Below are 26,453 nucleotides of genomic sequence, written 5' to 3'. Positions count from 1 at the left end.
GGCTGCAGCGCCGAGGGTGATTGTTGTGTACGTGTGGGTCAGTATTTAAAAAGTGTTTCCATTATTCAAGCTGCTGCAGGTGCTGTGGGCAAAGAGGAACTTTTTATCTATTTCCGAATTTAAAAAGTTGTGTTTATGTGGAGACGTGCAACTACTGGAACCCTTCAGTTATCTGATCCAAATCGCTGCACGTCTGTTTGTATCGCGGCTCCGGCCGGTCGACAAAAGAAGTGGCATCAATCTGGATTTAATTTCAAACACGTCATGACTCTGGCAACATTTTTCTCACTCAGCGACCGTAACGTGCATGAATTCAAACAATACAAACTATTACAGTTTTCTAGCTCCGTGCAGTTCTGGGTGAGTTCTCGGTGGGACCTTGTGGTTTTTTCTGTTTTTGTTTTTTCTTTCCCTGTGATTATGAATCATTAAAGTAGATGGACACTTTTTTCACTGTTTACACTTGGCAGAGTGGAGGCTGCAATGGGACTCAGTTACTCTGGCAACCACCAGGGGGAGCTGCATCCCTGCTTCCCGCGGCTATGGACGCTGCAAGTGTTTCTGGATCCAGCGACAATAAATAAGTTGAAGCGACTTGACTTTATGGAAAAGCTGCTCTTTGTTCCTGCTGTTCTCCTGCAGCTTTAAACGGACCTGGGTGGGAGATCAGGCCTCTCTGACGTCACTCCTGCTCCATTGATGGAAATCTCACCTGCTGGTTTAAAGATGCTTCAAACATGGTCTGAGCTACAGACACGGACATCACTGACACTAAAACACTTACTGATGTCTGTTTCAACGTTTCAAACTTTGCTGTGGTGTGACGTGATCGTGTTCACATGCCATGGTGTCTACGAGAAAGAAAAAAAAAAAAAGAAGATATTTTAGAAATTTATTGAGAAAGAACTTGTGGTACTGGATATTTAAAGAAATAATTTTAAAATTTACCCCTTATAGAAAAAAAAATTGTATCAGCATATTATTGAAATTTTATCATAAATGATCATTCTCATGTTTTGAAATAAACATTTATATACTTATTTACTTGCATCATCTCCTTTTGAGTGGAATCTTGTCATCTAAAAGGGCAGAGGGAAAAGAAAGGTAACTTTAATTATTTCTTATTATCAGTCTGAGCCCCATCGACCTGTTCAAAATCATTAATCCTCTCATTTCATTGCCTGCATACGTGGTCATGAAATCAGAAGTTGTTTTAAATGTTTCTTTTTGCAGATGACGTTTGAATCAAAGTCGTTCAGGACGTTTTGTCATGACAGAGACACGTTAAAAGCCCAAAATGACTTTGTAAAAGTTGTTTTGAGAAAATTAAGGTTTAAAAAATGAACAAGCATCTTGAACAAACAGACAGAGGGGCGACCATGTCTGAGAAACAGAGCATCGGCCTCAGCTCAAGCTTTTATACCTGCTGAGCTTTGACTGGCAACAAGCAACAGTTGTAGCAGGTCCTCAAAGAAACATGAAAATATTGTAACATGAGATGTAAATCTCTATGTATCAATATGCAATAGTTCACAGATCAGATCAGTAAATAACAGAAAAACTGAAGTTCTTGTGCTCATTGATTTGCTGCAGAATTTGCATGAGAAAGGATTAAAGTAATATTAGTCTGACACAAATGTTTCAGCATTCTTGTGAAGTTAAATCTATATATTTTATTGCCGTGATGCTTGAATTTATGCAGAATTATGCAGCATGGATTTGAGGATATTGTCCTCTCTTCAAGAAGACACACCTCCTCCCACCTGCTACTTGTTAATGACGTTAACTCCTCCATATAAAAGTGTGACAATGAGCAGCTGCTCTGTTTATCAGATCATCACAGGGGGCTGGCTAAGATGCATTTAGGAGGGAAATGACTATTTCTGTCCCCAGAACTTTCATCTTGTGTTTTGGGGCTTTTACGTGACGGTTTTCATCAAGTGCAGGAGACACTTCATTCATGTCTGTGTTGATATTTCTGCTCCATATTGCTCATTCTCACTCCGGCTCTTACGACGCTGCATTTTGACAAAACTGGACAGTGCGATCAAACAGTGCTGCGAAGTGAAATCCATCCTGCAAACCAAAGTGCATCCAAACAAAGTGTATTTGTGTTGAATGAGTAAATCTACACCTACTGCAACACCCACTGTGTTGCCATGGAGCGCTAAGGCAGTTCATCTGTGTTGGAATTGTGGATGATAATGTTTAATCTTGCTGTTCAATCATTCACCTTCATGTTTGTTTTTTAAGTTTGATGAGATCAGATGCTCCTACGTCGATCCCCACAGGGCAAATTCAGTTTGACACAGCAGCACAGAAAAAGTAGCACAAGGGGAAACAGGGTGTGGAATAGAACAAGAATAGAAATGGAATCAAACTGAATAAAAATACCATTTGTATAATAATATAAAATACAAACTAGACTTCTTTTATACATTTATACAATATTCTGTAGGTGACAGGGAGCCAGTGAAGAGAATCATGTGGGTGTAAAACGTCCCTCGGGTCGGAAATTAAGTGGAAGATTGTGGCACAAAACCTTGAGTTGTGAACGACCTAAGTGACTTTTCTAAGAAATGTCAGCCACTCGAGGAGTTGGTTTAAGCTGCACTCCACCTGAGTGCATAATGGTGTGTTTAAGTCGTCGTGTAATTGCTGCTTTCAGCCACAGAGAGGCACTTGAACCTGTATCTGCAGCAGACAGCTGCTGCAAGAGAATGACTTCACATCATGGACATTTTACTGAGGAGAATCTACAACTTTCGATGCAAGTCATGTATTATGAGTGTGTGTGTGTGTGTGTGTGTGTGTGTGCGTGTGCGAGGGCCCACCATGTATACTTACCCGTCAGTCACACTCCAGTCACCCCATGAAGAGGTGCCCTAGATAGCATTGCAGAGTAAATCACAGTTACACGTTTAGTCCATATTGATTTGAGAGTCTTGGATTTCATATTAGCAGGGGGGAATGTTTTCTCGGCCACGTAATTACAGTAACATTAATACTCTTTTAAAATACCGTTTACTATCGAACACTGGAAGCTGAGAGCTCGTGCGGAACCTGACACTTGGCGGAGGGAGGGTTGAGACTTGATACCACAAAAGATGAGTCGTCAGTGCGGAGGAGAGCTGCAGCAGCATGTGGGAGAGAAGGGCGCAGCATGCTGATGATTTAGTGCCGCTGCATCGACCAGACTGTATAAAATGAGGATAATCTCACGGCCATAAAGGCAATCAATGGTCAGTCTCTGCACTCGCACGTGGCTGGATCCTCCTCGTTGTAATAAAATAAACAATGGGCTCTTGTGTCAGGTGTCTTCAGAGCTCTGTGAGCAAAAATCAATCCAGTCGCAGAAGTGTGCGGCCTCTCGAATGTGTCGATATCTAAATGACATGTGTGATGCATGTGCTCATACATACACTGCTCGTAGGGAAGGTTTGTCCCAACCCCTGCATTAGCCGCGCAAACGTGCATGTGTGTGTATCTGCATGGAAGCGGTCGGACTCTTGCTGGAGACGAAGTAATTGGGTCACATGTGTGAACGGCAGTCGAGAAGGATTTTAATCAAACTTAAGAAATCCCCAATGTGCATCGCCCCTGGCTAACAATTACCATCCGATGGGGCTCCGACTGCAGCTAGCACAACTCAACTCTGAATTAGAGAATTGGTGATTTCTGCATCTCGCAGGTGTATGAGGACTGTGGTGACCAGTCTCACCAGAGGAGGGTGAGTGGTCTGTGGGAGGCACAAAGGAGCGTTCAGCCACCTCCACCTCGTCTCTCCCTCCCTTTGTCTAGAAGGTAAATAGGAGGCGAGCGCTGTGAATGATGGGTTTATTAGCTCCTGCCAGCTGTGACCAACCCTTGGGTATTATTGGCAGGGTGGCTCTCAGTGTGTGTGTGTGTGTGTGTGTCTGTGTGTGATGTTGTCGGGGTGGGGGCTGTGGGCAGGAGCGAGGAGGGGAGCAGGAGGGCCGCAGGGGGGGGAGGGAGTCTGAGACGAGGGAGTACCCCATGAGAACCAGAGAAATTCCCTGGCAACCGCAGACAGGATCGACACTAAATGAGGAGCCCCCCCCCCCCCTTCTCCTCCTTCATTCATCCAGCACTGAGCTACAACACAGAGCCAAATGACCGAGGCTGAGAGGGTAGTGGTGGTGGGTGGTGATGAAGGTGGGGAGGGGGGGTGCCCCTGTTTGCAAATATCTGAATAATAATAACTTCACTTATATAGGATCTTTCCACAGTTACAAGCTGCTTTACAAGTTAAAGATGAAGAGTTGGAGATCACACAGAATTAGAGCACAAATACAAAAATGAATAAAGTAATACAGATGAGAAAAGAGTCAAAACAACATTTAAATAAAACGTTGTAAAATGATTAAAACAGTCGGTACCCGGGTAGCATACAGATGTGGGCCACTTCAGGTAATGGTGTGGCATCTGGCCTTCTAGTGGCCCAATTATCTCTAAACAGCTGTGGGCCTATTTTGCCAAATTTACGGTGTAATCTGGATGTAAGCATAAAGTGGCCATAAGGTATCAAAACTAATTCAGGGCACGTTTGGTTGACATGTGGTGTTGCTATGGCTTACTTCAGGCCCAGATCCGGCAAACAGCACCCAGGTGCCATCATTCCATATGGTGTGTGGGATGTGGGCCATATCTGGGCCGAATTTGCTTTGTGGGTAAGACCAGAACTAGGAGAAAGGACACTTCTTAAAGAAAAAAAAGGATAAGGAGTTGACAGATCTCCTCGGGGAGGTTGTTCCAAAGAGTGGGAACCCTGACAGGAGAGTGTAACACCACGTCCTGCTTCTTTGCACCTTGTAAAACCAAAGCACACAGATCTGAACATGGAGGGTGAGCGTGTCCCTGAACGCATCTCCCTCTCTCTCTCTCTCTCCCTCTCTCTCTCAGCAGCATGAATGGCTGTTAAATGGCTGTTTAAGTCCAGATTTAAACTCCATTAAGAATTGATAACCGTGGGAGCAGAAGATATGGATCTCTGACCGAAAACATCTCCAGCAACCACAGGGGCGCACACGTGCAAACGCGTCCACACACACACCCACACACCCACTCCTCTGATGCTAATTGTCGCAGTGTCATGAGTCAGTGCGTGTAGCACCGCTAAAACAACACGTGCGTGTGATCGAGCCCCAGCATCGGGGTCTGGATCCAGAGGCATCGCCGCGCACAGACGCCTGCCACACCCTTCTGGAGTAAACAAAGACCGGGGGGGGGGGACATCTCACTGCTCCATCCCCTGGATCAGACGTGAGTCCGGGCTCAAACAAACCAATCTGCTGCTGTTTACAGGAGCACGAGGCGCATCAGATGTGAGCCTGATATTATAATTACACTGAAAATTGGCTCATGCTTATAGATGAGATCTTATCTCTGAATCCGCCCCCTCGCTTTTACGCACACATGCGCATTACTCCACAGCACGAATACGCACGTCGTCCCCCCCCAAAAAAAGCCCTGCCCCTTTGTCTCGACCGCTTCTCGGCGGTGGCTGCCCCGAAAGAGGGATTCAGCAGCAGGGAAAAGCAAAAGGGGAGAAGTACGGAGCAGACTGTCTCCTCCCCCAACCACAGGCGCACACACACACTCTCTCCTCCCCCTGTTAACCCCCTCCTCCACACACCCCTTCCGTGCGCCTTTGTGTGTGTGTGCGCGCCTTGAGGAGCTGACTGCGAACCCGAAAACCGTGTGACGGAAGCCTTGCATAGGGAATAAGCTGCTTCTTCTTTTTTTTTTTAAAGAATATCTTTTCATCCTGGTTCCATGTTCTGGAGGAAACAGGAGAACCCGCAGGTGCGAAATAAAACAGGAGGAACCGGCTGGACGGCAGGTGAATTTCACTTATTCCAAAAGCCTGGGAATAGGAAGGAGAGGAACGCGCACATTGCCACCATCAGCAACCTCTCTCCTCCTCTCTCCTCCTCTCTCCATCCCTGCACCTCCTTCTGTAGGTCTCCCCACTTCCTCCCTCATCCCTCCCCAGCATCCCTTTTTCTCACTGATCCCAGAATACCCTCACACCGCAGCGCATCCCTCAAATAGCGGGGTGTGATCTTTTTGGATTTCTCGGGGTGACTTTAACCGGGGACACGCCGGAGATGGATTAAAACAACAAAAAAAGCAAAACGTTTGGGGGTGTGGGGGGGGGACGGGACGGGGGACGGGACGGTGCACCGCAAAACTGGAGCAACACGCACGACCACGCCGGGGGGGAAGGGGGCGACGGGACTCGGTGAATTCGCGGAGCCCCCGGGACAGAGGTGAGTGCTCACGGAGGCTCGGCCGGTGGTAGGCTGCTCTCCCTCCCCGCATGCAACCCTCCCCATCCCCGCCAGCAGCAGTGCACTGTTCTCCTGGAGCTGTGAGAGGCGAGCGAGGAGGAGGAGAAAATCAGAAAAAATCAGCACATGGTTTTCACGTTTTCCATAATTGATGATCTCATACGCAATCAATGGTTTGTGCTGGGGACGGAGTCACAGCGATGTTAGGTAGCAGGCTGATGGGAAATGTGGGCATTAGCTGTGACTGTGGGATGGATCATGGTCCTGAGCAAACAGCAGTTAAAGCACATTATCAATTTGAAGTGTTTTCAGCTCCATAATGGGAGGTGTGTGTGTTAAGCCTCCTCCACATATGGTCCTTTCTGTCTCTGAGGCTGCTCGGGGCCCTGCAGTGTGTGTGTGTGTGTGTGTGTGTGTGTGCGTGTGTGTGTGTGTGTGTGTGTGTGTGTCTGTGTGGCTTTTGCATCAGCCGGTAACTTTCTTTCTGGATTTATGAGTTGAGGAATGGATCAACTGCACATTTAGATTTTATGTTCTGCTCGGGAATTCATATTCAAGTTAACGTTTGTGGACGTCTTTTTTAAAGACCCCTGTAAAAAAGAGATGTTCGCTCTGCCTTTTGGATTCTGATGCTTGGTCAGTGGCCTCCTGGGAGACACCATGGATCCTGCTTTGTGTAAAACTATGCAGCACACAGCACAATAGCCTATATATATTATTCTATATGGTGAAAACTATACATTTTGCTGGTGCAGAGACAAACATGAGTGGAATCAATTCTTTTAGGAAATGTATTGGTGCTTTTGCTGCTATTTTAATAAGATCCATACTCATATTATGACAATGTTGGCAATTGATTTCCTTCAATTTAACTAGAATGGCACTTTTAGACACAGTCTTTTGAAATGTAATAAGTCCGGCCCAGAAAGAGATTTCCCTTTTTTTTGTCCAAATGTTTAACCCTTAAAGTTCAAACATGCTTCAACCACTCATAATCAAGTGCTGATGATTTCCCCATTTAATGTATTATTTTTTAAATGTTTTTAAATGTAGAGAAAAAGAAAAAGTCCAACCAAAGTCCCATAATTCTCACCAATACTAATGTTAATGTCTTTACCCTATACACACGTTCTTGAATGGCACCATTACATGCGTTGTTTAAAATGTCATGTCCAAAAAACCTGTTTTCAATCGTCAAGTAATGTGCTTGTGAAATTCCCAATCAATTTATTTTCATTCAGAGATGCTACTTAAATATCAGAAGATGAGAAAAGTAGATCAATCCCAAGATATCAACTTTTCTATCACATAACAAAACAGAAAAGCAGCAAATACTCACATTTACAGCAACTGAAACTAGGTCATATTTGGCTGATTAATTGATAAATCCGGCGTAATACTGTGCAGAAGTTTGCTGTATGTCCAACACAGGCAATAGTCCTGTGACATTCAGTATAAAATATACGTCTATGGTACGTCTCTATTAGTCCTTGTCTCCAACTCCGTCACCCCGGCTCTGCCCCGGTGGTCACTGACTCTTGTATCTCCCTCACTGTCTCGCAGACTGACAGATGGATTCTGTCCACCGCGGGCCATACAACCCACATCACACATGCACGGACAGATGAGACAAACAAACTGCTCAGACTACACACACGTGCACAGACACTCTTGATGGTTGCAATCTCAAGCAGACGACAGCACACACACACACACACACACACACACAAACACACACACACACATACACGCGATGTGGCCCAGAGGATAAATGCTGGTGCAATAGATAAACAAGCCCCCTTTCTTTCTTCCTTCAAGAGGCTCATTGTGTGTGTGTGTGTGTTGGGGTGAGGTTTAAATGCTGACTGGAGTGGGTCATTGAGAACAAGCAGCTGGGAAAGTGAGACCCAGAACCCATCATCTTCCTAAGCTGCTTTCAGCCACACTGGCATCCATCCATTCCAATATCCTCTACCACCACTACTGCCCCCACCCCCACACCACCACACATTCACATACATTCACACACGCACACACACACACACACACACACACACACACACACACACACACACACACACACACACACACACACACACACTTGAGCCTCACTTTTCCACTTCTCCGTTTGCTCTATCGTTCTTCTTGGTTGTGTCTTTGATCTACACTTATCTTGTCACTGGTCCTCTCCTCTCCATTTCCACAAGTCATGGAAATTACACTGTAGACGTCTTTGATACTCGGTGCCTCGGGGTCAGGCCCTCTTATCTGGGTGAGACTGAGAGACGGAGACAGAAAGGGAGGATGGGGATGGAGCAGGGGGGAAAGAAGTAGAGAGGTGGAAAGAAAGGAAGGAAAGCTGGGGTAAGGTAGTAAAAGCAGAGACGGGGATTTGTGGTAAAGAGAGAGAGAGATGTCAGGAAGAGGCCTGCAGTGAGATGGAGAAATAAGTAAAGCTAAAGAAAAATGGAGTAAAAAAAAACAGTAAAGCAGAGAGACACAAGTGCAGAGAATTGAAATATGACAGAGTCGGAAAGGGCTAAACGCAGCTCGACGGCTTTCAGCCAATGACTTTCTTTAAGGATAATATTTCTGGGGATTGAAGCTTCAGATAAGCAGATTTTGTGCTCACATTCAATCTGCTTTATGGAGTGCCAGAGTGAGGGGAAGTTGCAAGTAGAAGATGTCGCTTGCGCAGTCACGGGGACCAAAAGCTCTCCAGCGTAACCAATTCTAAATCCTGTAAATAATTTGAGTTGGGTCGGCCAGACTGCAAGTCAAGGTGGAGCAGGTTTCACTGCATGTTTCAGACACAGACAGCCCCGAGGCTCTCAAGCTAAACCGCATGCTCGTGCAGTTTGTATTAAAGCCGATATTGACCCGACAACAGAAAACCAATATACACCAGAGTTGGATATTCGCCGAAGGAGGGAAGGACAGATTCCTGTACGAGAAGTGAGGGGGAAAGATAGATGGAGGGAAGATGGAGCGATACATGGGAAAAGTGATGAGTAAAATGGGACATGAAGAGGTAGAGAGCGTGAGATTGAGAGAGCGGGAGAGGAGTGAAATGGGTGGAAGGCAGAGATACAGCGATAGGAGGACAGGCAGAGATGGGGAGCGGTGAATATTTAACTCTGTTTAGTTTTCCATCTGGGCCCTTGGCTCCTTCTCCCCTCAGGCCTTCTGATCGCCTGCAGGTCAGTGGTGACAGGAGACGTTTCTCTGTGTGTGTGTGTGTGTGTGTGTGTGTGTTTTGTGTGTTTGGAGATTTCACCATCCCTCACTTTTCAACACAGTGCATATAATAACCTTTAATCACCTTGTGTGCGTGTGTATTTGCACAGGAGGAAATCAGGGTTATTAAATGTTCATGTGCAGAATTATGGGTCTAATCATCGACGGTGTGTGTGTCTGTGTATGTGTGGTTATGGATAAACTAATAAAACACTTCATTACCGAGCAACACTACAACGAAATTGCTCATAATTCACTTTAACGCAAGGTCTCATTAGTCAAACGAATTCATTTTAATTTGCGCAGTATTAAAAAAAAACTTTCAGCCTTCAGCAGCAGCCTTTGAAAACTTTCTGAACCCGTCTCTTTCAAACACATCCAGGCCTGGCAGAAGTTTCCACACTTCTTTTTTTTTTTTGATGCCTTCAGAAATGGTGATTCTGGAAACCCATGAAAGTGCAGAGAGACTCCTCACTGGCTTGTCTCTGCAATCTGTCATCCCAACAGGCTGCGACTGGTCCCACCCCAAGATGACGTCTCCGAAAAACAAAGCCAAGAAGAGGCCGCCGAAAGACAGCATGACGCTGCTGCCGTGCTTTTATTTTGTAGAGGTATGTGTACATTGGATGTATTGATGATTTGTTTTATATATATACTCTATGTCTATATATTGATTCACTACATTTACTGACTCGCCAGATAAATGACTCGTTTTATAGACTCTGAACAGCAGCGTTTTGTGTTGATTGTATCTGGTTGCGTTGACCTCTACTAAAAGCAGTTTGTTGTCTTCAGAAAATATTATGGTGTCATCACTTTCTGTGTGTGTGAGTGTATATTTCAGAGTGTGTGTATTAGTTATTGCGATAAGAGTTGAGATAAAGCAGTGGATGACTCACTCCTTTCCAAGCAAATATTAATGGTAGTCCCAAATGCTTTGTCCTTGGTGTGTGTGTGTGTGTGTGTGTGTGTGTGTGTGTGTGTGTGTGTGTGTGTGTGTGTGTGTGTGTGTGTGTGTGTGTGTGTGTGTGTGTGTGTGTGTGTGTGTGTGTGTGTGTAGCTCCCAATTGTCCTGTCCTCCTTGGTGTCCTTGTACTTCCTGGAGCTGACAGATGTGTTGTCCCCGGCAATGGTGGGCTTCCGTTGCCATGACCGCGACCTATCCATGCCCTACGTGGAAACGGGCGACGAGCTCATCCCGCTGTTGATGCTGCTGAGTTTGGCCTTCGCTGGTCCTGCGGCGTCCGTAAGTCCGTCACTCAGTCATGAAGGGTTGTTGGATTGGATATTGAAGGGAGTCACGTGCACTGTGATAGTTCCAGTGTTAGTTCCATAGGCCAAGTTTTTCTTGTTACCAAGACTATCTCTGCAGATTAGATAGATAACGTCTATAATGGTACCACAGACTGTCATTTGTTTACTTTCACTGTTGCAAAGAAACAAATAACCAGTCACCTTCTACTTAGCCAGAGCGAATAAATGTATAAAACACAAATTCCAGCATATAGAAAAATCTTCCAATAGCAAGTACAGAAACATAAATCATCATCACTGGTAAAGACATTGTTCATCGAGACCATTAATTCCACAAATAAACAAATTCTAGTTTTAAAGGTTATTCTGGCAAAACAATAAGCAATTATTTACTTATTTTAACATCCAGCACATACACAAGAATATTAATATTCATTTTGACTCACATTTCTGGATACCTAATGAATGTTAAGCGTAATATCCGCTCTTACCTTTGCTCTGTTTTGGTCTCACCAACTCCTGAGAAAAGTATTTTCATTGCCTAGGTTCTAGGACTTTCTGCACTAGTGAGTCACCAGCTAGTCTCTGCTGGAAACTACACTGACGCAGACATTTCAGACAGAACCAACAAAACACGGAGCTAAACAAATCTAAAAAGCTTGTTGAGTAATAATTCCCCCTGGATTTGTCACTGAGCTGCGTTTGATCCATCCTTCATGCAGAAATTATTTTACGAGAACAACATCTTCTCATATTGTGGTCGGATAAAATCGTACAACAAAGGATCAGCGAGCTCATGTGGTTCTGGGGTTTTTTCGGGGCCGGTGTTGAGGTTTATGAGCGCTACGTCACACGGAAACATACATACACAGATCACACACAAAACGTAAACGTACGGCGTCCAGGACACTCACAAAGCAAATTCAATCTCCCCTCGAGAAAGGCCGAATCGATGGGCACATTGATAAATACACACCTGGACATTCCAATACACACCATGGCACACACCACCGTCCCACCCCCCCTCACCCCCCCAGTCAATACACACACACTAATCCATCAGCAGCATGGAAAGGAGCAGACCTCTCCAACGCTCATCTATCACCCTGATTGGAAGTGATCACTATTCGATAGCACCCGCGCCTGCATTCTCTCGCCCAGGTTCTCGCTCACTGTAGATCACCGTCACAGATGTAGAAATCTGACGTAGCACTTTTACCCCCTTCTCCTCTCCGTCCACTTTCCACTTCAGTTTTTTTTTTTTTTTTTAATTCTTTGTTCTCTTTTATATTTTCCTCTTCTGCATTTTCAGGTGGCAGCATTTCAGACACAGCATTTTTTTTTTAATTGGGCTCATTCCCACTCTGGTTCTCTTCCTCCTCCGTCTATAGATAATGATGGGGGAGGGACTGATGTACTGTATGCAATCCAAGCTGAAAACCTGTCCCAAGTCAGAGAGCAGCATCAACGCTGGAGGCTGCAGCTTCAACTCCTTCCTACGCAGGACTGTGCGCTTTGTCGGTATGTGCAACTTTTCTTTTTTTTTTGGGGGGGGGGGGGGGGGGAGAGGGGGAGAGGGGGAGTCACTGTCACAGTCGGATCCACAGCATCGAGCAGGGCACAGTGTTGGTGGTGGAGGCAGCAGGGACTCATTTCGCTTTATTTCCCCATTGACCCATATTCTGTTGGTGATTAAGAACCATCAGAAGCTGCATTTATATATCACACTATCAAAAACAGTGTATTTAAGTTCATAGGTAAATGAATTGCAAATTTTAAATGGGTTTTTCCTCAAGTATATGTTTTTCCATTTCATGTCCTTAGCCGGAAGCAGGGTATTGTTTTTTGGCCCCGCATGTGTGTGTATATACAAAATAAATCAAGAAGGCTTTGACAGATTTTTACCAAACTTCCTGTGATCATTACTTGAGAAGTTATCTCCAGATGATTAGCATTTGGAGCTAATCGGTCAAAGGTCAAAGGTCCAAAACCCCCATTTTCCAAGATATATCTGCAAATAATAGAGACAATCTACAGCTTAGATTGATCAGAAAATGATTCCTCAATGTATGTTGTCATATAAGTGATGTCATGAAGAGGTGACAAAGAAGGAGTCAAAAAATGACATCATGCAAAGTTCATATTTCGAGGTATCGCTGCTTCCTGTCGGACGATAAAAACAACCCGCAGCTTCTATAGTAATTTATGCATGACGTCATCATCATGATGTTACTATGAAGTCAGTAAATGACTAAGTATAGTGTGGTACATCATTAGCTTTAGCAAACCTATAGTGTTAGAGACACAATGTACATATTATTGAGATGAACCAACCATTCGTCATCACTTGTTATAAATGACGTCATTATGAAAATACATGATCACAGTATAAAATAAGTGCAACCTCTCCAATGATGTGATCAGTGTCCAAACAACAGAAATTAATTATGCATGGGGCCACTAGGATTACAGCGTCAAAGTAAGATGGTGGAAAAGATATTTTCTTATGGTATATCTTTGTTTTAACTAATGAAAACCTGTTTTTAAGATGCAAATCAGTTTACGCTCTGACAAATTATTCCCCTTAAAGGCTGTGCCCCCAACTTTGATCCTCTTTAAAGTGGGGAAATAAGCTAATTACATGTATTAAATGAAGGGTGACTTCAAATGAGCACGATATAATTCTTCACGGGAAATACCCCGAGGCAGACTTTGAGCTTTGAAGTGAAAAGAGTAATTAATTCACCTTGCCAGATTTCACTGTCTGCGGAGAAACTTCATAATGGAACAAGGTCTCGGCTCGTGGTGTCACTTCAGGTTGACTGCAGGTATTCGTACAGACGAACAGCTCGATCTGAGGAAACCACCGGGGGCTTTCGGTGCGTTTACCATCTCTCTCCCTCTCTCAATCTGTCTCTCGCTCCCTCAAGGTGTTCATGTGTTCGGTCTCCTGGCAACGGCCCTGGTGACAGATGTCATCCAGTTAGCTACCGGTTACCACGCCCCGTTCTTCCTCACCGTGTGCCAGCCCAATTACACGGCCCCCGGAGTGTCATGTGACAACAACGCCTACGTCACGCAGGACATCTGCATGGGGAAAGACCAGTATGCCATCATGTCAGCCAGGTGAGACGTGCACGTGGAAAACAACAGCAGGCGTATGAGGGCGCGGCAGCTTCAAAGCTTCCATTTGCCTGCAGTTGAGATACCTTGTGTGCTTATAAGTATAAATAGGCTTTAAAGCGGTTTCACAGTATTACTCCGTGTACTACCTTGTAGGAGTAAAGGCAAACTACAAGGCGAGGAGTCTTCAAAACTAATTTACATTTGAAGAGGATTACAGGAGATTAAAAACCTATTAGGAGTCAAACTGTGATTTTTATATGTTACGTAATATTTACTTGTTAATAAAATTCTTCTTCATAAAGTTAAGTGTATATTTGTCCAACGAGACGAACAAAAGGACTGATGCATTCCCATTGTGCCCATGCTGCAGTGTCTCACTCAGTTTGGCTTGTGAAGATGCTGAGTAACACAGACTCAGGTCAGACAAGCAAACAGGCTCCAGCACATTAGAAAAGATTACAGCTAAATATAGTTAATACAGGAATAAGCCTAGTACCACAAATGCACATTTATATGTCTATTTACAAATTAATTCCTCAGCTCCTCACCTTCAAGGAATAGTTTCCCATGCTTAGTGTTTGTTACAGTTGGTTAACTTAGAGGTAAATGCATTTATACAGCTCTTTTCTAGTCTTGACACTTCGGCACAGGATGCAGGATCAAACCACCGACTTTCTGCTCAGTGGACGGCCCACTGAACCCTGAGCCACAGCCACCCCCGTACAAAAAGATTTTATGAGAGCTTATGTGACTGACGGATTTCAGACAAGCACTGAACTCTTTCGAAACTTAATTTGTGAGAACACAAATGTCAGAGTCAGTTGCTCCAGACATTTTACAGAACTATTCCTGCCAGCCGCCTAAGTAAAATGTCCGGAAAACGATAACAACAGAAAGTATCGCTGTGTGTGTTTTGTTTTGAGAAACATTCGACTCCCCAGATATCCACTGTCTACACCAGAAGCCCCAAAGTATAAGTCATTGCCCCCAGAGGGTTAATCATCATCAGACGATAGCTGATGGGCTCCTATAAAGTCTTATACCCCAGTCTTGACTCTCAGAGTTTGGCTTTCACACATAATCCTGCTGTGTTCTCACATCGGTTCTCTGGGCTTTCTGCTGACTTTTTACTTGGGGGCAAGGTGGAGAAAGTTTGCATAAACTCCAGAGGCTCTCACTCACATTTGCGTTCACACATACACCGGAGAAACTGCGGAGGATCTGCGAGGGTCAGTGCAGCTTAGCAGATCTTTGGAAAACAAAAATGTACAAAGTAATAATCTACTCGCATTTAAAGGTCTAAAATTCAAATGAGTCATCAAAAAGACCTTGACACACACACACACACACACACACACACACACACACACACACACACACACACACACACACACACACACACACAGAGTTGTAGCTCGGCTTTGTCTAAGGTAAACACATTAGTAAAAGGATAAACACTCAGAGGAAAATTAAATGAGATTTTCTAAACTCTAAATTAGCGTCTTTGACCTCGAACCACTCACTCCTTCTCCCCAAATGTTCCCACTAATGCATCATTGCGTTCTGTTTGTGTTTCGCTGATGCTCACATCCAAGGACGCTCCCTCAGTTTGACAAACACACAGTCGGGCAGCAGCGCGGGTTTTGGTGTCAAACACAATCGCAAACAACTGGAGCAACTGTGACAGTTTTATTCGGGTTCACACAGCGTTTTTTTTCCCTCTGCTCTTTCATACCTAACTCTCCCCCCCCCTTCTCTCCCACCAGGAAAACCTTTCCATCCCAGCATGCAACACTGTCTGGCTTCGCTGCTGTCTACATCTCCGTAAGCACTCGCCGGCCTCCTGTGTTTGTGGAGCTTGATGTATTTGCATCATATGTTTGCTCGTTGCGAATGTGTTTGTGAATATGTGGTTTATTGGATGTACGCTATGAATAATTAATTTAGTGTAACCAGTGAATCCAGTTTGATTCATATTTGGAGAAGACATCGCTTACACTTCTTTATCGTTTCTTTCAAGCAGATTCTGGAGACGATATTATTTTCTTCTACCCGTCAAATTATCTGCGCTCATGAAAACTATCCAGAGGCTTTTCTTATTTTTATCTGCCGGCGACCTAAAATAACTTCCTGCATATTTTAGCAGGAATTAAATCACTGTCACCTCAAACATGAGATCGGAATTGTGTTGCATTATTTGCTCACTGAGAGATTTCCAGATTGCAGAATAACCCTCGGGCCAAACAGCCATTTAAATCTCACATAAAAAAAATATAACGTGAACCTTTGAGGTCAGATATCAGTTTTCGTGGGACAACTGCTGACCTTATTCTGAATCAGGCATTATCTCGATTAGTTCCATTTGTAATCTGGTTACATGTTAGTAGTCTGATAAAGACGTCAGGCCCACAGTAGGTAACTTGTCATAAAACTAAGGGGGATGGACGGAAAATAGACTTTGGTGCTTAGACCCCAGCAGGAAGTAGAACAGCCGTCCTTTGAACCTGGTTGTTTGGATATGAAGGAGACGCCGGTAGTGATGATGAGGAACGTAGTACGAAGATGGGACGTCTGACGGAGGCTTCTGATAGGACGGTTGAAGGGAGTTATCTGTTATCCAGAGTTGAGGCGCTGCAGGTTGCGGTGGACGTCGATCATGAGCTACTGAACCGACAGCTGAACGACAGGAGGGAGAGAGGACATTTTAAACTTAGACAGCTTAGATCGCCTCCAGGTTGAGTGTGTCAGGTTGGGATCGGATGAGAAGAGACACTGAGGTGGAGGAGGAAGGCCCGCACGAAAAGACAAAGACTTCCTGTCTGATCCTTCGCTAAACTTCATTTTAATGCGATTGAGATGAATATGATACATAATAATGCAATTTAAGTCAGAAGAAAGCAAACGTCTTCATCTGGTGGTCATCAGAATAAGATATTTATATGATAGTGTCATATTCAGACTATTGTCTTAATCAAGTTAATTTCTAAATCAATCTATATTGTATGTAAAGCACTTTGAGCTGCATTTCCTGTAGGAAATGTGCAATATAAATAGATATTATCATTATTATGAGAACATTGCTGGCCTAGTAACAGTATAGTCAGTGTTGCACCCTAGTGCAGAGTGTGGTAGCATTTCCCATCCTGCAGTCCGGTGCTGACAGCAGCAGTATGTGAACTGTACGGCAAAGCAACCCTGTCATTTTTACATATACACACACCCACACACATGCCCACACACTCCTCCACCAATGTCTGTATTCTAGCGAGCTACTGGCCACGTCGCTGCCGCCTCACTGAGCCCAGTGTGTGCTCATTAAAGCTCAGCAGACAGATTTGTGATCAGAGAGAAAAGGCAGGAGCGGATCAGGAAAGCAGCTGTTACAGTTACAACGTTGTACTGTTGTCAAATATCAAACAGGGTGATGTTCTGATTATTTATTTTTCCCTCTGTGTTATTGTTCACTGCCCACACACTGAGACATGTATCTCCTGTGTTCAGACCTTTGAAGGGAAGTTGTTTCACTTGTTTCCTTTTCACAATCAAAGTTTTTCTTCTTGATAATTGTTTGATTGTGTAAGTAAGGAATTAACTGAGATGACCTGACATGTCGCCCTGCTGACATATATTTTTTTTACCACTCTCCCTTCGAGGAGTTTTATGCTCAGCACTAGACGGACGCGCTTGTTATTTCTGCAAAAGCTGCTTTTCTGTCGCTCAGCTGTCCCCCACTTTATATAATGGAAATGTGGAGCGCATACAGAGAATGGGACTGCAAATATATATTATTTATCTGCCTCTCCTGCTTCTTACTCCGGTTCAGTTTTTATTTTCCAAGCATGTTCATCACGATGACTGAGTGAACTTGTATAAATACAATTTCATGAAATCTTCAAATGAGTTGCGTTGGAAACGAGTGAAATTACATCAGCCGGTTGGATTTAAAAAGTTTGGGTTTGTCTTTAAAGGTGTAGTTCAGGGCGTCATGTTGGTGCAGTGGTTTTCACTGTTACCTGGTTTTTCTGTATTGAGTTTGCCTGTTCTCCAAAGACATGCAGTGTTTGGTTAACTGGAGATTCTCAAGTGGCCATAAGTGTAAATGTGAGTGTGAGTCGAATGCTGTGATAGACACTTGCTTTCTTGAAAGTTAGACAACCAGTACCACTCTCATATCTGCGTGTTAATTCCAAATGGTTGAGTTTCTCTTATCATCCACGGGAGCAAGGGGCCACAGCTCGCCTGGCTCTGCCCGACGGTAATAAAATCCGCCTACCAGCACCTCTAAAGCTCACTAAATAACCTTTTATATCTTGGCTGAGCACACTGAAATACCTTTGGGTGTTCTCAGCACTGGGAGGTTGCCAGGAATCAGGAGGAGGCCTCAAGAAATCCCTGCACAGGGGCAAATAAGATTCCTACCATCGAAGATCGCAACTTTTTTGTGCAAAGAAAACTGTTGAGATATAACGTGTAAATTACTTAGTTTTAGAGGTGCGGGAAGGTGGATTTTTTTAAGCAACAGAGCCAAGCTAGCTGTTTACTTTTCTTTCCGTTTTTATGCTAAGCTAACAGTCTCAATATGCTCATCCAAACATATTCCAGATGAATTACTACATTAATAACAAAATTAAAGATGCACAGAAAGATATGTCCGTTAGATATTACCTCCTCTATACTGTTATTGTGTGTGTGTGCTTCTTGCCGCAGTGTGTCTTCAAGCCTCGTAATCTCCCCGTCTCCATTTTGAACTAAACTGTCTTTTCCCCACTTTATGTGTTCGTCTGTCTCCTGCAGATGTATTTTAACGCCAGCATCAACAGCACGACCAAACTGCTGAAGCCGCTCCTCGTGTTCGCCTTCTGCATGGCGGCGGGCCTCTCCGGGCTGACGCAGATCACCCAGCACCGCAGTCACCCCATTGACGTCTACGTGGGATACCTCATAGGAGCCGGCATCGGCGTCTACCTGGTCAGTTAAACGGGGCGCACGGGAGAGTGTATGACATCAGACAGGAATCCGATAGGGAAAATTAATAGAATGATTTAGCTGGTTTCACGATAATTACCACGTTTATGATCCTGTAAGTCGCTGAAAGACGTGCGAACAAGTGAAATCTGTCTGGAATAGATATCAGGCTATGGTTTTGTCAGCATATGCTTGTGTGCGTTTAGCGATTTGTTTTGTCCCTGGGGGAGTAGTTAACAGTCAGCGTGGAGCGTGGTGGGAATCACACCACACACGTAAATAGATTTTATTTAATGTCGTTTTGCTGTGACTGAATTGTTCCATTGTTGTGTTCTCACACTATCACACCATGTGCTAACAAACGCAGCTTTCTCTCATCACCTCTCCTCTCTGTGTGGCTTCACTTTCTTTTCTCTCAGCACTTTTTTTTTTGGCAAGTTATATATAGCCTTTTTCTATTAAAGCAGGGAAGAGAGAGAGGGAATGAATAATCCGATAAGAATTTTCCGCAACAATTTCACACTTCGTTTTGAGAAAACTTGTCGTTGCCATTTTCCACGCTCGTCCTCCTCCTCTCCCTCTTTCCCTCTTTTGCTTTTTTATTCATGTCATTAAAGGATGTATTCTAAGAGAGAGAGGGGGAAGAGAGTGATTCATGCTGACCTCAGACTAAACAAGTGGAGGGAGGAGAGATGCCTACTCATGCACTTACTCCCCGCTAATAGGAATATCCGACTTTTTTCCCCCTCCCAAAGATTAAAGGAAATACGTTTTCATGCTTCATTCTTAATTTAACATGCTGAGTGCTTATATGTCCTCGTTTATTTCTCCTTCCTGCCTCCCTCTCTGTCCCTGTGTCCTCTGTCAGGCTGTGTACGCAGTGGGAAACTTTAAAGCGTCGGACGAAGATTCTCCGTCGCTGCAGAAACTGGCCCCGGCTCTGCAGAAGGACAGCCTGAGGGTGCTGAGCCAGCGGAGTCATGACTCCCTGTACAGGAAGACTCCCCGGGTGTCGGAGAGCAGAGAGGAGCTGGGGGCGGGGCTGGGATCTGGGGCTCGTAGTAAGGTGAGGAGGGAGAAGGCTTCCCTGGCCTCCCTCAAGCGAGCGAGCGCCGATGTGGAGCTCCTGGCAACCCGGGGTCCCATGGGCAAGGAAACCATGGTAACCTTCAGCAACACATTGCCCCGAGTTGCAAATGGCAACAGCCCCATCTCCCCCTCAGACGAGCCGGTTACCACGCAGCGCCACATGACCTTCCACGTGCCCTTTGACCCCCAGAAGTCCCGGCAGCTGGTGTCGGAGTGGAAGCAGCGCTCGCTGGAGCTCCGCAGCCAGAGCTCACGCGACGAAGAGGAAGACGATGAGCAAGATGGAGAAGACGAGGGAGGCGCGACAGCAGGAGACGGAGGAGACATGGGGATGCCATCCTCTCTTTATCCCACAGTGCAAGCCAACAAGGGCATCGCCACACCAACGGGAGTCAGGATGGTGGTGGCCCCCCCACTGGTTCACATCCCTGAGGAGGCCTCTCGGCCGCCGCCTGTGTCGCCCAAGAGCGCTAAGACCCGGGCCAAGTGGTTGTCACTCACAGAGGGAGGGTCGGTGAAGGAGCCGGGACCGGGGCCCATCGCCGTGTCCACCCCCCGTGTGCCCAGCATGCAGCCCAACCAGCCGCCGAGTCAGCACAGAATCACTCAGGTGAGGTGGAGCTCAGAACATGGAGGCATGCACATCATTATAACTTCATTAGTCATTTGTCATACTTCAAATTCAGCTGGAATGGAGCCACTTCTGAAAAATATAGTTTGGAGAGGAGAAGCGATTTGCTGCCACACTCTGAGCACGACACGTCTCTGATTTATTTTGGTTTAGTCAAAACAGAACAACACGGGTCAAGGCAATTTCACTGATTAGTTGCTGATGTAAAACTCTCTGACAAGGGTTCAAACGCTAATTATAGTCGGAGTTAAATCTTATTAAAAGGCCCTTGAGGGATTATTTAGTATATTACACTTTAAAGTGTTAACTGTAATAAAAGTCCCTGAACACTTGAGTTGATATTGAGTTCATAGGAAATTTTCAATAACAATTTGCTGATTTCATTGAGTTGATAGTGTTTCCTTACGCAGACTGATGAGGTTTTTCTGTCCTGCAGGTGATAGCGATGTCGAAGCCGCAGAGTCATGGACACATCACCTCGTCCGCCAAGACTTCAGAGGGCGGCTCCTCCTCAGGCGGTGGCTCCAACTGCTCAGAGTCGCCTTACTACCGGATCCCGTCGGATCGAGACAGCTGCACCGGAAGCAACCCGGGAAGCATCGCTGGGAGCGGGAGCATCGTCACCATCGACGCCCATGCCCCTCACCACCCGGTGGTGCGCGTGTCGGCAGCTAACGGGAAGCCGTGGGAGTGGAGAAACACCATCAGTGGTAACATGTTGGTCGCTGACACGGCGGGGGACAAACACCGCATAGCGCTGCAGCGACAGGACAATATCAACCACTACCGGGATTACCGGACGCTCCCGATGAAAACGGACTCGCACTCCTCCTCGGCCAGCGGCAGTGCTGAGGGAGGGCCGGAGCTGCCTCCCCCGCCTCTCCCCACCTCCACCTCCCCCCTGCCTCCCCCACCTCAGCTGTGCTCGTCCCCTCTTCCGCCACCACCCCCTCACTCGTCGTCCTCCCCGCTGCCTCCCCCTCCTCACCCGAGCTCCTCTCCGCTGCCTCCTCCTCTCCCTCACCCTGCCTCCTCTCACATGCCACCACCTCCTCACCCATCCTCTCAGATGTCCCCGCCACCCCTCCCATCGTCCTATCACATGCCCCCACCTCCTCACCCATCAATCTGTCAGATGCCCCCACCTCCTCAACCATCCGCCTCAATGCCGCCGCCTCCTCACCCGTCCTGCTCCAGCATGCTTCCCCCTCCTCCACACCCCGATTTGCTGATGGAGGCTCACAGCCAGACACTGTCCCGCTCCTCCACGCTGCCTCGCCGGCCCTCCGCCCGCAGCCATGCAGAGCAGGAGCACTATTACAAGGCTATGCAGAACGAGAGGATGTTATAATGACGGGGAAACCACTGGACCCCTTTGCCATATAAATGATTGTACTTCAGAAGACTCATCTGACAGAGACAGTGAAAATTGTAGGTTGTGGCAGGTGGACAGAGTGACTTTGGAAAAAATGACAAAAAAGGTTAAGAGACTCTGAATCCAGAGCGGCAGCTTAGCTCAAAATGCTGGAAATGAAGAGACAGCCGGGGTGGACGACTCTGGGGAGGTCTGGCAGCTCACACACTCAGCAGGGGATCTGCTTTTTCCCCCTGCTCGCTCGTACTGCCCACAGCGCCGGCTCAACAGCCCCGATTGGGAAAAAGAAGGGGGGGGACGAGGGAAAAAAGGGGGCGTCGAGAGAGCGAGAGCATTACAATCCCCAGTTCACCTCTGGTTTCAGCGCACACACATCCTCCACGCTCTTTTCAGTCACGTTCAAAGCGAGGAGGGAAGGGGCTGCAGCTGAGAGAGAGAGATATCACAATGAACAGTCAGGGATACGCTAAATCGAGTTTCCCCGGAGAGGGGGGATAAGACTGAGAAAACAAAACAACTACAGGCAATACCAGCCCTCCTTAAACTAGTGCAGCTGTTTGAGGATGCCGAGCGCTACACAGAGAATTTACCCTTGTACCAGCCGAAAATCGCATTCTTCAAAACACCCACGAGATATATGAAAAAGGGAAGAATGCAATGATGACAAGTTCAAGTGCAGGTTCAAGAGAAATAAATAACCACCCACAAAAGCAAGTCTTTTTACCTCTCTGAATAAACACGCCAAATGGGAACCTTTATATTTGTTTGAAAGCAAATCTATTCACTAGAAAGAGCCGGCTTGTGCCACATCCGGCGCTAAAATGGAGAAGTTTGGAAACCCCACCCGCCTGCCAATCGGGATCAAATTTGCCTTATTAGAAAATGATACCAAGACTTCTGGTTCTCATTTTGTGTCGTGAGATAAATTCCAATCTTATTTAGCAAAAGACCGATTGAAAACGATCTCAATTCAAGGCCCACTTGCAGGTTCCCTTCGGAGCTTTCAGCTGCGTCTCAAGGTTTCTTCACCAGCAGATGCAATTATCTCAGTTGCCATGGAACTGTGGGCGTTCAAACAAAGATCCGCTGACGACTACGACCACGCGATGCAGCTGAAAGCTACAATGCAACCGAGCAGGTGGATCTGGAGTTGAAACTGTTTCATCAGCTGCTGTTCAAAAAGTCAAGACTGGATTTTAAACCAAAAAACTGTTAAAAATTCTGTGAAGTCGTTATCTAAAATTTCTGAGAATTAAATGACAACATTTACCGATTTTAGCTTCTCAAACGTGTTTAAAAAGATGTGACATTTACTGATTAATAGCTAAATTTATCTATTACTTCATAACTTATAAGCTACTGCAAATAATCAGTATTTGCATATATATATGAAATCCACTCTGAGCTGATAACTACACGTTGAAATGAAGTGTGTGTTCTTCTTGCTCACCTCTGCCTCTTGTGTGTATTTATACCATGTTGTATAAAGTCATTATCTGATATTGATCATTCCGTATGTTACCCTCCACCATTTTATACATCCAAGTTTTTTATTTTTAATTTTAGAAGACATTCCATCCAATGACAAGTGCTTTATTTTAAATCGTACTTTGAAAAATGTTAATGGCCGACTCACAAACACACACAAGTGAAGAATCCCCCCCGCCCCCCCCATGTACCACAACCTCTGGAAGATGTGAGCAGTTTTGTAAAGTCGTGCTGAGAAGAGGCTGCGTTCAGTGGAACAAGTTGTGTTTTGTAGTGGAGCCCCTCAGACGAGGAGCAGGTAGATAACGTTGCTTGTCAGTTTGTGCTGCATGTGTGTGTACGAGTGTGTGTGTGTGTGTTTTTTTTTTTTTTTAAATGAATAACTTCTGTGCTTCGAGTCTGCACCGTTACCGTTGACAGGCAGACGTGCTACATTTTTCAGTGCTGGTGATTATCGTCCTGGTTTTCCCCATTTTGACTGTAAAGATACTTGATATTACCTAATATTATTAATACGGCTATTATTATTATTATTATTATCCTGCAGTCCTTTTTATGGGCTCGTGTTTTCTATCTGTGGTTGATGTGTAATATTAATATCCTCATTGAATAAAAAAGACTTCTTAACTCAGGTTTCCTCTTGTGTTACTGCAGCAGGCACACGACTCGACATGGTGGGACTGGGGTTGTTACTGGAGCAGCTTTTACCGCTTTACCACTCTGGTGAAAAGGATCTTCTCCATTGATTCCTCTGTTTTCATGCTCATTCATTCTGTAGTGTACACTCACATGCCAACATACTTACTCACACAAGGGCAGACACACACACGCCAGATGGATGCAACACATGCACACTGGCACACACTGGCAGTGCAACATTCGCTCCTTTCCTGCAGTGGACTAGTGTCGGATTTCCATAATGAAATCTGCCAGAATGTTGGTCAATCCCAAATGACCTGCAGGGCTGCAGCAAGCACCGCATGGCGCGGACCAGTGCGTTTGTGTGTATGTGCATTTGTGTGTGGAAACAATTGTAGAATTGTGTGTCCGAGTCAATGCACAGGCTTTTTTCTTTTAATAAAAATGTTTTTTGTTGATTCAGAAATAAATTAGAGCATGATTCATGTGCGTTAATGTGGATTCATTGTGCAGATATTAACTGGGGTTTGTGTGTGTATGAAAGTAGTGCACGGCCAGGATGTCGTGAGGTCATCTTTTTCAACTCCGATATGTCAGTTTTGTTGATTTTTTTTATCTGTGTGTACGTTTGTGTGTTTGTTTCGGCATGTATGCGTGCACGTGTGTGTGTGTGTCTGTTTGTATTTGTGCATGTGTGTGTGTCCGATGCTGTGGAGCATTGAGCTGTGTGATGAGGCTGTAGAGGCAGTGGGGGGTGCAGATGGTGTACTGAGGCCTGAGGACACTCGGTCTGTCCATGACTCACACTCAGCAAGCCAGCAGCTCTCGCTCGCTCTCTCTCTCTCTCTCTCTCTCTCTCTCTCTCTCTCTCTCTCTCTCTCTCTCTCTCTCTCTCTCTCTCTCTCTCTCTCTCTCTCTTTGGTGGCCCAGAAAGCACAACACAACAAGTGTGTATCTGTGTGTGACTGTGGGAGGCAACAGAAAATGCGGACGTAGCTGTACGCACGTGTCTATTTTTGTGACTTTGTGCCCGTGTTTATGCCTTTATCGCTCCTGTGTGCACATCTTTCCGTGTGTGTGTGTGGGGGGGGGGGGCTGATTTACCCCCACGGAACAGCACAAAGGTCTTTTGTCCGCGGCTTCACTTTTATCTTACGCTCTGTGTCACTATCACACTACCTACTGTCATCTCACCCGGCTCCTCCAGAACCTTTACACATGGAGGAAGGGGATTTGGAGCTTTGGAGCTTATATCCTGATTTTCCTCCAGCTCTCGGTTTCCTGAGTGACGGATTATGATTCAAGAGGGTCACAGGGATCATTTCACTCTCAGCCGGGTCGATGTAGGTGCTCATTTTCCCCCAAAATCAAGTATTGATCCCTTTGTTAGCACGAAAAGATTGTCGCATTCAAAATACAGCTTTCTATACAGGGATTGGCTATAATGACAATGCACCCCACCCATTAAAGAGTCTGTATCAGGGTTCGTTCCTGAAATGGAAAGTGGAAGAACCGCTGTCAAACAGCCGCACTTCAAGGGCTTCACCAATTATGAAAAAGGAGCGAAAGTGCTGGTTTCGTATTCCCGTGGCGTAATGGTTGTGAACATTTTCAGCCTGGGATCCAGAGTAAATTCAATTCTGTCTCATAAGGGCTTATTAAGCCATGTTACAAATCCTGTCATTTGTGGAACCACCAGGCGCAGAGCTCGCAGTGCAGCCCCTTTCGGATCCCCGACGATAACCGGCCTTAATGTGCCAGGCAGCTGTCGGCCGCCTCAGCTGGGGGCTGCTGCTGACATTTGTAGGCTGCTGCACTGAGTCAGGAGCCGACGTTTTGAAAGCTTGTTTCTATATGAGGTCCGTGACGAGAAGGTACCTTTAAAAAAAAAAAAATCTACATTTCATTATTTCTTATGTGTGCAAACAAACTGAAGCAGCTCTAGATTTCCCTGAGCGATACTCTCGGGGTTGAGGATATGTGGTTTCTCTCGCTCGTTCTTTAACCCGCAGGCTGGGAGGTGATAAATGTCTCACCAGGCCACAGGTTACCCAGTTACAGCCCAGCTGGGAGTCTGAGTTCTATAGGGTTGTCTCCACCTCACAGAGCTGCTGCTGATTTAAACGGACTTGATTTTTTTCGAACACACTGATTCTCTCGATGGTCTTGACATGCTCCATTTTTATTTTCTCACCTGACCCGAGCGAGGGGCCAAATCGTAACTCGAACAGTCTGCAGCCGAAGCAGTGCTGTGGGCAAAATGCTGATTTAACCATAGACTGTTCATAAAGATGGACGACATCACAGCTTTCCATAAGTGAAGCCAGAGCATCTC

At 45.5% G+C, this 26,453-nt stretch overlaps 2 protein-coding genes and 1 long non-coding RNA gene across 3 annotated transcripts in view; 2 read left to right on the top strand and 1 right to left on the bottom strand.

Moving 5' to 3' along the window:
* The window catches only part of grin3ba (glutamate receptor, ionotropic, N-methyl-D-aspartate 3Ba), an 82,074-nt gene extending 73,343 nt beyond the window's left edge, over window positions 1–8,731 (top strand). The window contains exon 13 of the transcript XR_004612719.1: window positions 8,720–8,731. The gene's annotated coding sequence lies outside the window, so the exon portion shown is untranslated. The remainder of the gene's footprint in view (window positions 1–8,719) is intronic.
* On the bottom strand, window positions 517–18,379 carry LOC117756025. Its single transcript, XR_004612720.1, has 3 exons — window positions 18,367–18,379; window positions 13,695–13,697; window positions 517–599 (listed from the first exon to the last, which is right to left on the bottom strand). It is a non-coding gene; the product is annotated as an uncharacterized LOC117756025 (long non-coding RNA).
* On the top strand, window positions 5,493–24,110 carry plppr3a (phospholipid phosphatase related 3a). Its single transcript, XM_034576302.1, has 9 exons — window positions 5,493–6,293; window positions 10,059–10,162; window positions 10,612–10,797; window positions 12,197–12,326; window positions 13,736–13,931; window positions 15,698–15,755; window positions 18,726–18,899; window positions 19,765–20,595; window positions 21,053–24,110. Exons 2-9 carry the CDS (start codon window positions 10,082–10,084, stop codon window positions 21,965–21,967), a joined length of 2,571 nt encoding a protein of 856 aa, XP_034432193.1. The 5' UTR covers window positions 5,493–6,293; window positions 10,059–10,081; the 3' UTR covers window positions 21,968–24,110.
* Window positions 24,111–26,453: the final 2,343 nt, after the last annotated feature.

This window comes from Hippoglossus hippoglossus, chromosome 22 (assembly GCF_009819705.1).
Source record: "Hippoglossus hippoglossus isolate fHipHip1 chromosome 22, fHipHip1.pri, whole genome shotgun sequence".
NCBI classification, from domain to species: Eukaryota; Metazoa; Chordata; class Actinopteri; order Pleuronectiformes; family Pleuronectidae; genus Hippoglossus; species Hippoglossus hippoglossus.
The sequence above is the reverse complement of the archived record's forward strand: the minus strand, read 5'-3'. Positions and strand labels throughout refer to the sequence as shown.